The following is a 15,866-nucleotide window of genomic DNA, read 5'->3' on the forward strand; positions in this document are numbered from 1 at the left end:
ACAAAATGAAAGGATTGAAAATTTTAGTGGGCCTCTACTAACTTTGTTGTGAATTATGGAACATTTACTATGGTGGGAATGTGAAATTTGCTCATCACTGGGAGTGGATTCCGAGTGAGTCCGCTTCGTAGATTTCGTTTCTTTATTCCAAACTTATGTATCTTTTTCCCCACGAATCTCTTTTGAGGTTATTTTATTGAGTGCCCTTGCAATCATGTTTCTTCTTCTTCTATGTTTTGTTGTACAATAAGTTTTCTCGAGTTCTAATAGTGAAAAGGTCAACGAGGAGTGCGTTCAGCCCAACAATATGACTTCAGTTCCCAAAGACAGAAGTTACCAAGCTATAACTTAAGGTATATAGGTAATGAACTGGGATCTTCTGAATTTAGAGAGTGAAGTTACATCTTAAATCCATCACCCTTAAATGATGGACACTTCAGCAACCCCAACCAAGTGGGGATCCCAGATTAACCCACATAAGCAAAAACCACTCCTCCCTTACTTCACTCTGAGACTCTATCTTCATCTGCTTTCCTGCTTCTTCTCCACGCGGCGCTAGCTCCGAGTTAGGATTGAGTAGTGTGCACTGTGCGTGGACAAAGGGACGGGACGAGTGAAGAAAAGTAGGGTTCTTGTCATAGGTTTTATAGGTATGGCCGAACATGAGGAACAGACAAGCGTGCATCTCTTAATGGGAAATTGATAATAATATCACAAATTAGGGACATGATCCTCATCCGATCGGCACGATCTAAACTAAGAAGAAAGTGAAAATGATAAAAAGAACAAACCCATCCTCATGTCACCCCATCCAAATCTAGGAGAGGCTATTGCGGCTGCTGGTGAGGCCGCCTTGTCGGCTGTAGGTGAAGGCGGGCGGACATATGCCCTCGCCAGCCGCGGGCGAGGCTGCCTTGGCCTGCAGTCGGCGAGGTCATGGTGAGGTTGGCCTCGCCTAGTGGCCGGTGAGCTTTGGCGAAGCTCGCCGGCCACGACGGGAAATAAAAAAAAAAAAAAAGAAAAGAAGGAAGGAAAAGAGAAAAGTAAAAAATAAAATAAAATAATAATAAAAGTTTTGAAGATTTGTTAAAATTTGTCCATGTCAGGACCGGTCTGCCACGTAGAATAGCTGGCATTTATGTTAGCAATTTCCATCCAAGATTGGATGATGGACTCAATTAGCAAAACGTGAAAAAGTGTAGGACTAAATTGACATAATTGAAAGGTCTAGGACTGAACTGACACAAATGTAACATGTCAATTTTTTGTCACGGTGGTGACTGGTGGTTGACAAAACCAACTACCATTGTGATGGTCGCCGTGACAATGTTGATAAACAGTAGTTGACCTTCACATTTTAGATTTAAGATTTTTCTTTTGTTAGGTGTGTATTTAAATTTTTTATCGAAGCGTAAACTTATGTTCATAAAAAAATTTAAACACTTTATAGGATAGGTTATAGTCAAATTAATTTAGTATATCCAATATTCTCCTAAATAAATGACATGAGATATAAGAAATTTGAAGTGTTTTTTTTTTCTATTCTTATCATATCATATCTTATCATATACGAATCTTTATCCTGATGTCGAAAAGCAGCCTACGTAGAAAATTGGCGACTTCGGGTTGTCTCCTTGAAATGTATCTTGATTATATAATTTATCTCGTAACAAGTTCTTCCTGCCTTGACAACAAGTCCCCATCTTGTTTTCTCACAATGTAGTTTCATTTACTAACAGGGAATCTCTCAGAATTGCTCAAGAGAAAAGAGAAAGAAGAGGAAAAGCAGTGTGTAATGGAAACAAAAGCAGAACTTTATCGACCAGCAATTTCCCCTGTAATTCTACTGTCATGTGTGTCCTCAAGTCCTGAAAAGAACTAATCCTCTTTGTGGGGCATCCGATCCAAATGATATCCCCACCATGTTCATTTCAATTTTCATAAACTCAATGCTCTTTCCCAATACACTAATGCTCAATCCACACAACTTTTAAGAATATGTGGATAGGAGTCGGTCTTGAGGTGACGTGACCATATGGTTCCTATAATGGTGTTTTATCTCAAGTAATCACTCATTGATTGCTTGGAATTTCAATGCATGTAAACATGTATTCAGGTCTATCTAATATGTGGCAGAATCTTATCTCGCACCAGTAGAAGAGACAATGTAAAAGTCAAATTAAGCGGATTGAAATACCCAAAACGAAAAACAGAAAACAAGGAATACACATACGAGATTTACGAAATTTGGTCGATGGCACATACATGTACTCCTAGAATGGTAGAAAATGTCACTAGAGATAAGTGATACAGCAAAGAGATTATAGCTACTCGGTTTATCAATCAAACAACATTAGCATTTTCCTGGTTCCGATTAATACTCAATAGTCTCATAAACAAGCCCTTTGCAAAGATTTCTGACAGAAACTCTCTCTAATCTCACAAAAGACTCTTACAAACCCTCTTGATGGATCTAACAATTGATCACGAATTAGGTCAAAATACAATCAATAATGAATCCCAATTATGTCCGGGCATCCGTTAGAAGGGGGTTTATGCCCCCGACCAAGCTTGGCGAAGCCAGGACATCGGCCGGATGTGTGGACTTAGATAACCACCTCCAGCTTGGATGCCGGCCATTGCATGGCCCGATGTCCAAGTCTAATCTTTTGGATGGTTGTCACTTGTCCTAAGACTCCTAACTTATTATTTCATGTTGTAGGTCATTCTCATGTATCAATTTGAGTTGGGTCTTGATCAATTGCATTCAAATTCGAGACATTAATCTCAATGTATGGTTTTATTTTTTTTAATTTGAAAGCAATGGGAAGTCTTGAATATACTAAGTTGCTACAGGTCGAACATAACTTGGTGTAAACATAAAGTTGACTAATTACGAGCCATGAACTCAAAGTCTCAACCTCATATTCTAGTATGGCATTGGTCCAATCTAACCCATGTGATCACAATCATATCAAGCAAGAATTTCCCCAACATCAAATGCTATATAGCAAGCGCGTAGACCAAATTATCTACAAACTTTCTAATGGCACAGCTGTTCTCTCCCAAGCCTTCCAATTGGATTACCAAGAACAAAGTCAATGGACAAACAGTTAAATCATAAGTGGCCAAACAAAAATTCCTCAGACCATCCGCCAATTTGCCACCAACAAGTGATTATGATTGATGAAATCACATATCGTGGTGACTTGATTAGAGGCCAGAAAAGTCTATGGAACTTGAGGTGGACGTCATGTTTTTCTAGGAAATTCTAGAACAATGCTAAATTGGTTTTCGGTTGCCCATTGAAGAACAAAAGACAGAGACAACTTGATTTCCGCTCTTACCTCCCTGGTTCTCACAAGCAGACAGGAAGAATAAATGAAGGGGACGCGTAGAAAATTCTCTTTGTTTCTTGTTTTCGAAATTCGGTCCACATGTAACGAACAATTGATTAAATTAGCGATAGTGGGGCCACGGTGACTGGCTCACAAACCTACAAGTTGGTCTGAATAGTTATGGTTTAAATAGAACATTTCACCGCATTTGTGAGACTCTTATTGTGATATCCCCAGGGGCAGTTGCGCGGGTCGCCCCTTCTCATTCTTTCTTTTTTTATTGTTAGGAAAAATATAAAACTCAGAACCGCAAAAGTCAAAAATGAAAGGAAAGATGATCCGGAAGTTCACACATACCGACATGGCTTTTGTTGGTTTTACCATTTGACAAGAGCATAAGTTCATTGTATGATACATATGAAGATTACTGATCATAATAACTAACTCGTTCTCCAAATAAACAATACTTTACTAAAGTTTATTCTCCACTGGCCGTGACCATGACATAAATTCATATAGTATCAGTGATTTTGTTAAAGCGTTTCAGACTTATATCTAATAACATGTTGACCAATACTAAAGACTGAATGCAAAGACTTTCTAAATCAATTAGAAGACAAATCTTAGTAAATTAATATATATATTCTTTTGTTTGCCAGCGTTTCTCTAACTCTTTTACGCCGCAGAATCCGAAACATTCCCATGATGCGGTTACTCGCCCTTGGTCAATGCAAAAAGGAACAAGCTGATGCAAAACAAGCCTAAAATCTATGACCATCGGTTCACATGATCTTCCTTCATTCATATGCTTCTTTGACATTAGAGGCTGAAGAAAGGGAATGTCCGGATAAGTCATGGCCTACCCAAGGAAACTTCTTCTTTTTTTTTCTTTTCGATAACTCAGGGACACGGGTGCATAGGTGCGGCTATCTGAAAGCCCGTGAACACCCCGCAAATCCCCTAAACTGGTTAAGTTCAGAATTCTTACTTGTGCAAGTGGTCATGACCCGGAACAGTTGGCATACGATTGTCGGATTTGAACAAGTGACTTCCAATTTATGAGTTAGAAATTCTTGAACACTCTAACCAAGTATACAAATCCTAGCACATTAGTAAGATAGTACATTTACGTTAGTAGGAGACACTATATTTTTACTTGTCTGCATTTTATCATCATTCAGGGTGAATATAGAACTCAAAAATTTGTATCATTTTTTAGCCTGACCAAATTTTATTCTTCGGTAGTGATGATTATAATAATCTTTCAATCCCACATTCAATGAGAGACGCCCACCTTCGAAGTCATTGTTTAAGTACTCTTTTTAAGGTATGGCCCATGTAAAATATGTCGAGTCGAAACAAATAGTACCAAAGCAGCACACTTGCTGAAAGTGTTGAATGTAAGAATTTCCTAATGTGGGCTTCATTAATTGAAATTAACTGAATTAGTTTGGTATAATAAAGGTAAGATATATGGGTTTTTAATAAGTCTAATATGGGGCTAGCTGATGTGGGCTGAGTACGGTTCAGCCCGTAATGAGAGGGCCCGTGATTGAAAACACTATAAATAGTGCTCAAGTCCTTTCCCTAACCTGATGATGCACAATCTGACTCACATACGGATCTAGAGAGAACTTTCTTCTAGTAAGTGGCAATCTCATTAGGCTAGTGTTCTAACGAAGGGTATAGGGGAGAAGCACTTGAGTTTGTGTTCGGAAACCGTCGCAAATTCCGCGTCAAGTTCGATGGATTCCAAACAAGGTACGCGAATCGATAATTTCTTCATTAACGTGTTTCGATTTCTGATTATGGTGATCCTGGGCGTGCCATTTTCGTGGCCAACATTTGGTATCAGATTCTGCCATAGATTAGAATTGAAACATGCGGATTATGACCGTTTTCGTTATGTCCGAGAGGTTTTTACCCATTTTCGGAATTTTTTGTTGGTTGAATGTAAAATTTTATTACATATTCGGAATCTACTTGTCGAGACGAGAAGATTGACAGGCGGCACGTCACTGGACGAGGCCGCACGCGCCCTCACGCGTTGACACGCGCTGTGGGCGCGGCGGCGCGTGATGGCCACGCGCGGCCATGCCGAACCGGCGCGTTTTCCGCCGGTAACCGTCGGTAACCGCTGGATGATGTTAGCATGACGTCAGCGGGGGCACAGATCCGGGTTGACCCGGATCCTGACCCGACCCGATCGTTGACCCGACCCGGATTTTGACCCCGACCCGACCGTTGACCCGACTCGAATTTTGACCTGACCCGACCGTTGACCCGATCGGTCAACCGGTCGGACCTGCTGTTCAGACCGGTTTGACCGACTGAACACGCGCCACAGTTTCCGGCAGCGCGTGAGGGCGCGTCCGACGTCCGTTTGGAACGTTTTTGGTACCAATGCGCTCATATCAAGATTCTCTACATCGTGGTGTATTTATTTTACATGTTTGAAGCTTTTATAGATGTGAAAATACGTATATAACCTTATATACGTATATTTTAGGGTATTTTTGCGTATTTTCTTGTATTTCTCTATGGTTTCAGAAATGCATATGGTAGCTCACATGTATATCACCATATAAGGACTGTGTAGAGTGTAATTCATTGTCTATCAATGAATGGAACAATATAATTAGCATGACATGTAATTTCAGAGATATACGCCCCTGTCTTTACGTCTAACATTACATGTATATAGTGAATGTGATACATAAAGTTCATATCCCTAGTATGAGAGATTTTCAAGGATTCAGTTGGGTAGTGACCGTCAAAGTGGCATACTTGACTGGATTTGAGAAATATCGGTTTCATATTGTGGTGGGATGTCTCCTATTCTATTGCGTGATTATACTCCCAAAGGAGGTAATCTTGTATTGGTTCATGGAGGGTTTGTAAGGACCTCGGCCCCACCACGCTTCCGCTGCGCCACTCCTTGTGTAATATTGTCCGCTTTGGACACTAAGTCCTCACGGTTTTAAAACGCGTTACACAAGGGTTAGGGGCCAAGCCTTATAAACTCACCAAGATCTCACTCCTTAAGCAATGTGGGACAAGAGCAATGCAATCCATTGCCATCCTAGAAGCCTGCCAAAAGCCACTCCTTGTCTAGGTTCTTAGACCCCGGCGACCACTCCCCGCCCTTGTCGGACCGGTCGTTACATTCTCCCTCCTTCGAGCACGGCGTCCCGCCGTGGCCCCACATGTGTGATCGGGAGTCGGCTACGATACAATTTGTAAGGACCTTGGCCCCTCACCACGCTTCCGCTGTGCCACTCCTTGTGTAATATTGTCCGCTTTGGACACTAAGTCCTCACGGTTTTAAAACACGTTACACAAGAGTTAGGGGCCAAGCCATATAAACTCACCAAGATCTCACTCCCTAAGCAATGTGGGACAAGAGCAATGCAATCCCTTGCCATCCTAGAAGCCTGCCGGAAGCCGCTCCTTGTCTGGGTCCTCGAACCCGGCGACCACTCCCCGCCTCGTCGGACCGGGTCGTTACATTCTCCTCCTTCGAGCACGCCGTGTCCCCGTGGCTCCCACACGTGGTCGGGAGTCGGCTCTGATACAATTTGTAAGGACCTCGCCCCACCACGCTTCGCCGCGCTACTCCTTGTGTAATATTGTCCGCTTTGGACACTAAGTCCTCACGGTTTTAAAACGCGTTACACAAGGGTTAGGGGCAAGCCTTATAAACTCACCAAGATCTCACTCCCTAAGCAATGTGGAACAAGAGCAATGCAATCCCTTGCCATCCTGCTCCGCCGGAAGCCGCTTCTTGTCTAGGTCCTCGGACCTCGGCGACCACTCCCCGCCCGTCGCCGGACCGGTCGTTATATATATAGCATGTGCTTGAGAAATGACTGATCTTAGCGGTTCATACACCCATAGGTGGTGATTTCACGAAAGATTAGAATATGTTCTCATGGCCGTTGTCATGTGGAGAGTGTACAACTGCATGTCATATTTTTTGCCTAAAGGTGATTATGTGATGATGTATGCAACTCTCTGGATAAGTACTCACATGATGCTGATTGTATTGTTTCTTTGTTTTCCAGTCACCTTTTTTGTAAACGGCAATTCCATTTCCATTGAGGTCCTTACTAGGTTGAACTTTAAGAAATGGAAAGAAGATTTTCTATTTGGAATGGAGTTGGCGGATGTTCACATTACTCTTACAAAGGATAAGCCGGCAGATATCACGGCCATCAGTACTGAAGCTGAGAAAACGGACTATGCTGCTTGGGAAAAGAGCAATCGGATTTGCTTATTGACAATGAAGAAATCCATTCAAGAACACTTGAAAAGTGGTTTGCCAGCTGACTGTACTGCTAAGGAAATGATGGTAGCCTTAGAGGCTAGAAACCGCATTTCATCTAATGTTGAGGTTGGTACACTTCTTCAAAAGCTCTTCAATATGAAGTATGATGGTATTCCTAGGGTTAGAGGTTATGTCCTTAGGATGGTAGACCTAAAGACGAAGCTTCAAGCTCTTAATGTTTCCATTCCCGATGCTTGCATTGTGCATCAAGCCCTGAACACCCTTCCACCTGATTTTGGGATTATAAAGACAAATTACAATTCCCAAGATGAGACTTGGTCAGTTAATGACTTGATAGCAAGGGTGGTGGCAGAGGAAGAGAAACTTAAGAAGGAAAAAGGGCATCTAGCCTTATATGTTTCTGGTTCCCACAAAAGAAAGGATAAGAAGTCCAAAAATCGTACTCATAAAGGTACTCATGATACTACTGGTCAATCTGGCAATATGGGTCCAAAGAAAACATCCTTCAAAAGGGATGGTGACCGCTGCTTCTTTTGTAAGAAGAAAGGTCACATAAAGAAGGACTGTGGAAAATTCAAAGCTTGGTTGTCCAAACGTAAGCCTACAGGTAATGATTCTTTGGCACTTGTTTGTGAATCTAACCTATCAAAAGCACCATCCAATTCTTGGTGGCTCAATAGCGGTACAACTAATCATGTTGCGTTTACCATACAGGGATTCATAAACCGGAGGAAGCCAAATCAGGATGAGTCAAAACTCACTGTGGGAAACAACGAGAAAGTCGATGTTGTGTTTGTGGGAGATGTAATCTTGATTCTAGACTATGATTTTAGATTAATGTTGAAAGACACCTTTTATGTACCTTCTTTTAGACGGAACTTAGTTTCCATATCGTGTTTGGACATGTATGGCTACTCTTTTGAAATCAAACATAATGTTATTTCTTTGTTTCTTAATTCAAATAAGGTTGGGTGCTGTAATATGTCCAACGGATTGTAAATATTGTGTTTGTCTCCCAATGACATATACGTCGCTTATACGGCTGAAAATGTTGTTTCCAAGAGACCACTACCTAAGGAACAGTCTTATGCATTGTGGCATAAATGACTTGGTCATATCTCTAAGGATAGAGTAGAAAGGCTGATAAAGACTAACATCATGTCTGCTCTTAAAGATGACCTAGAGACATGCGTAGACTGTTGTAGAGGTAAAATGACCAAGATAAGGAAGAAAACTGCAGTCCAAAGTTCTGACCTGTTGGAGGTCATTCACACTAACATAAGTGGACCCTATACGGCAACCTTGTGTAGAAATTTTTATTTCATCACATTTATTGATGACTATTCTCGATATGGCTATCTGTACTTGATTAAAGAAAAGTCTGAGTCTCTTGACAAGTTCAAGATTTTTCGGACTGAAGTCGAGAAACAGCTGGAAAAGGTCATAAAGGTTGTTAGATCTGACCGAGATGGAGAGTATTATGGCAAGCATGGTGATGCCGGACAGCTTAAGGGGCCATTTGCCAAGTACTTAGAGGATTCTGGGATAGTGGCTCAGTTTACTATGCATGGGAGTCCTGAGCAAAATGGTGTAGCCAAAAGGCGCAATCACACCCTTATGGAAATGATGAGGAGTATGATTAATAGAACAAATTTACCTGATTTTCTGTGGGGTTGAGCTTTGAAAACAGCTTTGTACATTCTGAATCGTGTGCCTACTAAAGCTGTTCCATTGACTCCTTTTGAGTGATGGACTGGACGTAAGCCTAGCTTAAACCATCTTAAGGTTTGGGGATGTCCTGCAGAAGTGAAGTTATATAATCCAACATTAAGTAAGTCAGACTCCAGAACCACTCGGTGTTACTTTGTATCTTACCCGGAACATTTGAAGGGATATCGATTCTATAATCCCAATGGAGGTACAAGAATTGTGGAATCACAAACAGCGAAGTTTCTGGAGTTTGATGTGGCCGAAGAAAGTAGCTGCTCACAGACTATTGAGGATAATAGTATGGTGGGTAATGTTGTATCTTTATCTCCTCCCATACAGATAATTATGGAGACTCCCACACCACAGACTGAACCTGTTGAGGCTTAGGATTCTGTTATTGAGACAGCTCTTAATGAAGTTCCTCAAGGCTCTCAGGTGCAGGATGAGGCTATTGCTGCTCCAGTAAAGAAATCCATTAGGGAGAGACGATCAGCTATACCATTGGACTATTTTGTCTATATAGGAGAGCAAAACTACGATATCGGTTTTGTGGCTGATCTAGTGACTTATGCGGAAGTTGTTTCTTGTCTTTAGTCGGAACTGTGGTTGGATGCAATGAGAGATGAAACGCAGTCTATGAAGCATAATGGAGTTTGGGAACTTGTTGAATTACCTGAAGGTCATAGACCCATTGGCTGCAAATGGGTGTATAAGACTAAAAGGGACTCCATAGGAAAGACTAAGAAGTTTAAAGCCAGACTGGTAGCCAAGGGTTTCACTCAAAGAGAAGGAGTAGACTATGAAGCAACTTTTTCTCCAGTCTCTTCTAAATATTCTTTGAGAATGATCATGGCATTGGTAGCTCATTTCGATATGGAGTTACACCAGATGGATCTTAAAACTGCCTTTCTCAATGGAGACCTTAATGAAAAAGTCTATATGATGCAACCCGAAGGCTTTGCGGCAAATGATTCAGGTACGCTTGTATGTAGACTGAAAAAGTTTATTTATGGTCTCAAGCAAGCTTCTAGACAATGGTACTTGAAGTTTTATAGTGTTGTTGCTTCATTTGGTTTTGTCAAAAACAAAGTAGATCAGTGTATATACTGCAAGGTCAGTGGGAGGAAATTCATTTTCCTTATATTTTATGTGGATGATATTATGCTTGCAAGTAGTGACCTTGATTTACTGCATGAGACAAAGCGGATGTTGTCAAAGAACTTTGATATGAAGGACTTTGGTGAGACGTCTTTTGTCCTTGGCATTGAGATTCATAGGAATCGTTCTCGCCGACTATTGGGTTTATCTCAGAGGGCATATGTTGATCGTATCTTAGAAAGATTCAACATGCAGCAATGCAAGCCAGGAATTGCTCCTGTCAGTAAGGGTGATAAGTTGAGTCTGTCACAATGTCCTCATTCAGATTTTAAGAAAGCCCAAATGAAGAATGTACCTTATGCTAGTGCACTTGGGAGTATTATGTATGCTCAAGTATGTACTAGACTAGATATTGCTTTTGCAATAGGATTTTTAGGCAGATATCAGTCAAATCTAGGACACGATCATTGGATTGCTGCCAAGAAGGTTTTGAGGTACTTAAAGAGGACAAAAGACTATATGCTGATTTACAAACATGTTCAGGACCTACAGCTGGTTGGGTATTCGGATTCAGACTTTGCTGGCTGTCAGGATGAAAAGAAGTCGACAACGGGTTACATCTTTAAGTTAGCAGGAGGTGCAGTATCATGGAAAAGTGAGAAACAGAAATCAATGACATCCTCTACCATGCAAGCGGAGTTTGTAGCATGCTTTTCGGCCGCTACTCAGGCAATTTGGCTCCGGAACCTCATTAAGGAGTTGACCGTATTTGATTTTGTGGATAGACCCATACAGTTGTATTGTGACAATAACTCTGCAGTGTTGTTTGTTAACAGCAATAGAGGTCTCAAGGGGTCTAAGCATATGGAGGTCAAGTACCTGACTATAAAGGAAAAAGTTCAGACGGGTGACATTACAGTAGAGCACATTTCAACATATGATATGATTGCAGATCCGCTAACTAAAGGCCTTCGCCCTTGTGTATTTGATCGACATGTCATGAACATGGGCTTAGGAGTATCATGGGATACTGTTAATTAGTGGGAGCTGTTTAGTTTTATGTTGCTCTTATGAAGTTTGTATCTGATTTTGTTACATTTTGTAATATTTGAATATGTATCAACTCTTTTGCATTCAATGAGGTATTTGTGAATGTAGATTTATCAAATTGAGTACACATATTTGATGAAAATCTCGAGGCATTGTGTAAACCTTGAGTATAGGCTATGGGGCATTCTTGGTATTAGCCTTAAGATATGTCTTGTTACACATATAGTACAGTTAACTATCAAGGTAAGACATATGCAGGTTCGTTGGAACCATGAAGGAAATTCTCTGGTGACACACTAGGTTTTGTGACACTTAAGGAGAGAGAATTTGGACTAACAAAATGGACAACACATGAAGTATCACTCATTATGAGGTATTGTCCATTTGACACACTACCATATTAAATCCATATCAGTAAAGTTGAAAGCACTCGTGACCATGGAAGGCTTTGCGTGAGTACATGCAGTTACCGCCATTATTCGGTGTTCGAGACTTTATGGGATCGGATTGACTATTAAGAATAATTTTTATATCAACATAAGGGTGCGCACACAGTTCTATTTCAATTAATATCGCCCAAGTGGGAGAATGTAAGAATTTCCTAATGTGGGGTTCATTAATTGAAATTAACTGAATTAGTTTGGTCTAATAAGGTAAGATATATGGGTTCTTAATAAGTCTAATATGGGGCTGGCTAGTGTGGGCCGAGAACGGCCCGGCCCGTAATGAGAGGGCCCGTGGTCGAAAACTCTATAAATAGCGCTCAAGTCCCTCCCCTAACTTGATGATGCACAATCTGACTCGCATACGGATCTAGAGAGAACTTTTTTCTAGTGAGTGGCAATCTCATTAGGCCAGTGTTCTAACGAAGGGTATAGAGGAGAAGCACTTGAGTTCGTGTTCGGAAACCGTCGCAAATTCCGCGTCAAGTTCGATGGAATCCAAACCAAGTACGCGAATCGATAATTTCTCCATTAACGTGTTTTGGTTTCTGATTATGGTGATCCTGGGCGTGCCATTTTCGTGGCCAACATTGAAATCAAGTGCCATGCGCCATAAAGTGTTGCGTCTGGGAGCCAAGCCCGCTAACCCGTTGGAGACAAAACGCTATGCATTGGGAGTGATTACTTGAACATGCGGGGGCCATATCTCTAGAATTCTACCCACTTGATATGCTCCTGTTCTAAAGAGTAACGTTAATGAGGACCTTACTATCATAAGTGCAAAAGTTTGTAACATCTCAATTCCATATCCGATGCCGAACGAATCTAAAGATCACCTTTCGCGCACCACAGTTTAGCCCACGTGGAACGGGCCGCTCATTGATGTGCAGCATTGATAGTTATATTACTTGACCGATGCGCTAAATACGACGCGTGCATGACACATGCATGTTAATGGCTGTATAGCAAATTTAAGCAGATTGCATGGCCAGAGAAATAAAGGGGCAGATGAGTTACTTGGACTGGTCAGAGAACTCATATGCCCCTAAGGTATGGTTTGGTCGATTGTAATGTCTTGAAGCTTGATAAACTGTTATTACGTGTTGAATTTGTGTACGATGATCGACTCGTTGGAACTAAGCCGCTCTTAAAATATAAATACCTAAAATTGCTCTTTCGTTTCGCCATCTACAATCTCCTCCTGCCATGCAAGTGGAGACTTAACGCACTCATCTACCCAAAACTTAACCCAATATCTTTCTTTGCGTTCCTCTCTTTGGACTTTGATTCCTTTCGGTCGCTCTCTCTTCATTAAACGCCATTGATTTCTCTACGTATTTTCGATTCGTCCCCACCGAAATTCTCTACGCCACAGTCTATGCCAATGATGTCTGAAGCCACTCAGGTTCACACGAACTTTAGTCAACTTTAGCTGTATGCTCTATCCACCTCTCCCTATCTATATAAACCGTCACCCCTTACTGTTCTTCATCAAGAAAGACGGCAAAGATGGCCAAGATCACAACCCTTTTCTTGACGATTCTCCTCGTCCTCTGCACGATCTCATCCTGCTTTGCTCACCACAAGCCGGTGTTTCTCGATGTTACTCCGGTCAAGACTGACTGTGCGGTGGGTTGTTTATTTACATTGGATTTTAGTAATCATTTTGGCCCGAATGCTGAAATCTTGGCCTTTCAAAGTTTTTATTCAAGTTGTTGCTACTTTGTAATAGCTTAAATTTTTCAGAACAATCCGTCGTGTTAGTACTTGAACATCATGTGGGTAAATTTCGTCATAGACGTTTGTGCTCTCTATCTTACAGGGTGTCGAAACGAAGCATGACGATGACTTGTTGGATGAGAGCTGCAAAGGAGTTGGGGAAGAAGAATGCTTGGTGAGGAGGACTCTGGCTGCTCACATCGACTATATCTACACCCAAAAGCATAATCCTTGAACATAATTTCCTCTGTTTGGGATGTGAAATAAATGAGAGGATTGAACAGTTTAGTGGGCCTCTACTAACTTTCTAGTGAGTTATGAAACATATACCATGTTGGGAATGTGAAATTTGTTCATCACTGAGAGTGGATTCCGAGCGAGTCTGCTTCTGAGAGTTTGTTTCTTAGTTTCAAACTTATGTATCATTTGCCCTACTAATCTCTTTTTGAGATTATTTTATTGAATGCCCTTGCAATCATGTTTCTTCTTCTTATTTTTACAATAAGGTTCTCGAGTTCTAATAGTGAAAGAGGTTAACGAAGAGTGCGTTGAGCCCAACAATATGACTTGAATTCCCAAAGACAGAAGTTACCTTGCTATAACTGAAGGTATATGAGTAAAGAACTGGGTTCTTCTGAATTTAGAGAGTGAAGTTACATCTTAGATTCATCACCTTTATATGATGGACAAAATCAGCAACCCCGCCCGAGTTCGGATCGGAGAGAGAGAGAGAGATGTTGTAAATTCTTCGTCATATGGTTGTCCGAGTTCAGGAAAGAATGTAAGAGATACCTTGCTGAATTCATCAATTACCAACTATACATAACGCTAACATTTTTTGAGCAACTTGTTGCAATATAGATATCCACGATTGAGATAGAACATGTCTTTTCAACAATATACGAGATAAATGCTTAGTCGTGTTCTATTGTTTTAGTCATTGGTCGATTGAGTAACCAACATTTTTTTTGTCAATTGAGGAGCTAACGTTCTAAAAAAGCTTCAATCATGTCCCGAACTCACCTTCAGTTGGTTTTTCTGATGCCAGAAATCCAGCTCAAGTCCAGCTCCAACATGGCCTTCTTTTTAATATCATCCAGGCCTCGCCAGCTTCGCGTGTCCTCGAGCACTGTCTTTGTCCCTTGTCACTCAACTTGGGACGTCATGTCCTCTCTCTCTTTTTGTGCTCGCACGCTTGACCCGAGGCCTTGGATTCAAGGCCATGGACCTCTGAACAAGGAGATAGACAAACGAACATGACAGCACAACAAGGAGGTCCATGACCACGGGTTGGCAAAGGCGACGGTGTGTGGTCGTGGTAGTGCATCGAGGGTGGTGAGCCATGCCAAAGGAGGTGACGTGCTCGAGGGACAAGCGACGATGCTTGAGCGACAAGATAGACCTGCTTGGGAAAGAAGAGAGCAGATAACAACGACGTCGCTTTCAGGCTAAGGAAGTCAAGTCATTGCCACGAAGGAAAATATTAAGAAGGCCACATTAGAGCCAAATCCACTGACAGCCAGTTCCAGACTTGATTAAATCTCGAAAAAAAAAGAATATTTAGAAGTCCTAAAACTTATCACGTGTAATTTAGTCCAAAAACTTACAAAAAGTGCAATCAAGTCCTAAAACTTGTCAAATTGATTCAATTGAGTCCTAAAGTTAATACAGTCCAATTTGACTAATTGAAAATGCTGACGCGACGCTAACGTGGCTTATTTTAATATTTTCTCTCTCCTATGTGGCTAAAACAATGTCGTTTTGGCTCAAATTTGATTTTTAATACTAATTTTATTGAAATTAAATATACAAATAAGCAAAATTTTAAATTTTAAAAAAATTTTAAAAAAAAGGGAGGAGGACAGGCGGGGAGGGAGGGCTTGCCCTCCCAGCCGCCGTTGCCGCCCCACCATCGTCGGGAGGGCCAGCGAGGGTGGGGGGACGATAGGCGGGGGTCGCTGGAGGGCAAGCCCTCCCTCCCCACCTATCCTCCTCTCTTTTTTAAAAAAAAAAATTAAAATTTTTTAATTTTGCTTATTTTTATATTTAATTTCAATAAATTAGTATTAAAAATGAATTTTGGACCAAAACGACGTCGTTTTGGTCCACGTAAGAGAGAGAAAGTATTAAAATAAGCCAAGTCAGCGCCACATCAGTATTTTCCGTTAGTAAATTTGACGGTGTTAATTTTAAGATTCATTTGAATCAATTTGATAAGTT

General features: G+C 41.2%; 1 protein-coding gene across 1 annotated transcript; it reads left to right on the plus strand.

Moving 5' to 3' along the window:
- The first annotated feature begins 13,407 nt into the window (after positions 1–13,407).
- LOC115664101 (phytosulfokines 3-like) lies at positions 13,408–14,124 on the plus strand. Its single transcript, XM_030586048.2, has 2 exons — positions 13,408–13,556; positions 13,750–14,124. The coding sequence occupies exons 1-2, from the start codon at positions 13,437–13,439 to the stop codon at positions 13,879–13,881; spliced, it is 252 nt and encodes an 83-aa protein (XP_030441908.2). The 5' UTR covers positions 13,408–13,436; the 3' UTR covers positions 13,882–14,124.
- Positions 14,125–15,866: the final 1,742 nt, after the last annotated feature.

The sequence above is a fragment of the Syzygium oleosum genome, unplaced genomic scaffold, assembly GCF_021117445.2.
Source record: "Syzygium oleosum isolate NSW1041296 unplaced genomic scaffold, Sole_v2.1 Sole_v2.01, whole genome shotgun sequence".
Classification (NCBI taxonomy): domain Eukaryota; kingdom Viridiplantae; phylum Streptophyta; class Magnoliopsida; order Myrtales; family Myrtaceae; genus Syzygium; species Syzygium oleosum.

Excerpts from the sequence above, each read along its gene's own strand:
- LOC115664101 (XM_030586048.2), top strand. The coding sequence starts at position 13,437 with ATGGCCAAGATCACAACCCTTTTCTTGACGATTCTCCTCGTCCTCTGC. Across the intron at positions 13,557-13,749 it reads CGGTCAAGACTGACTGTGCG|GGTGTCGAAACGAAGCATGA; the intron begins GTGGGTTGTTTA and ends TCTATCTTACAG.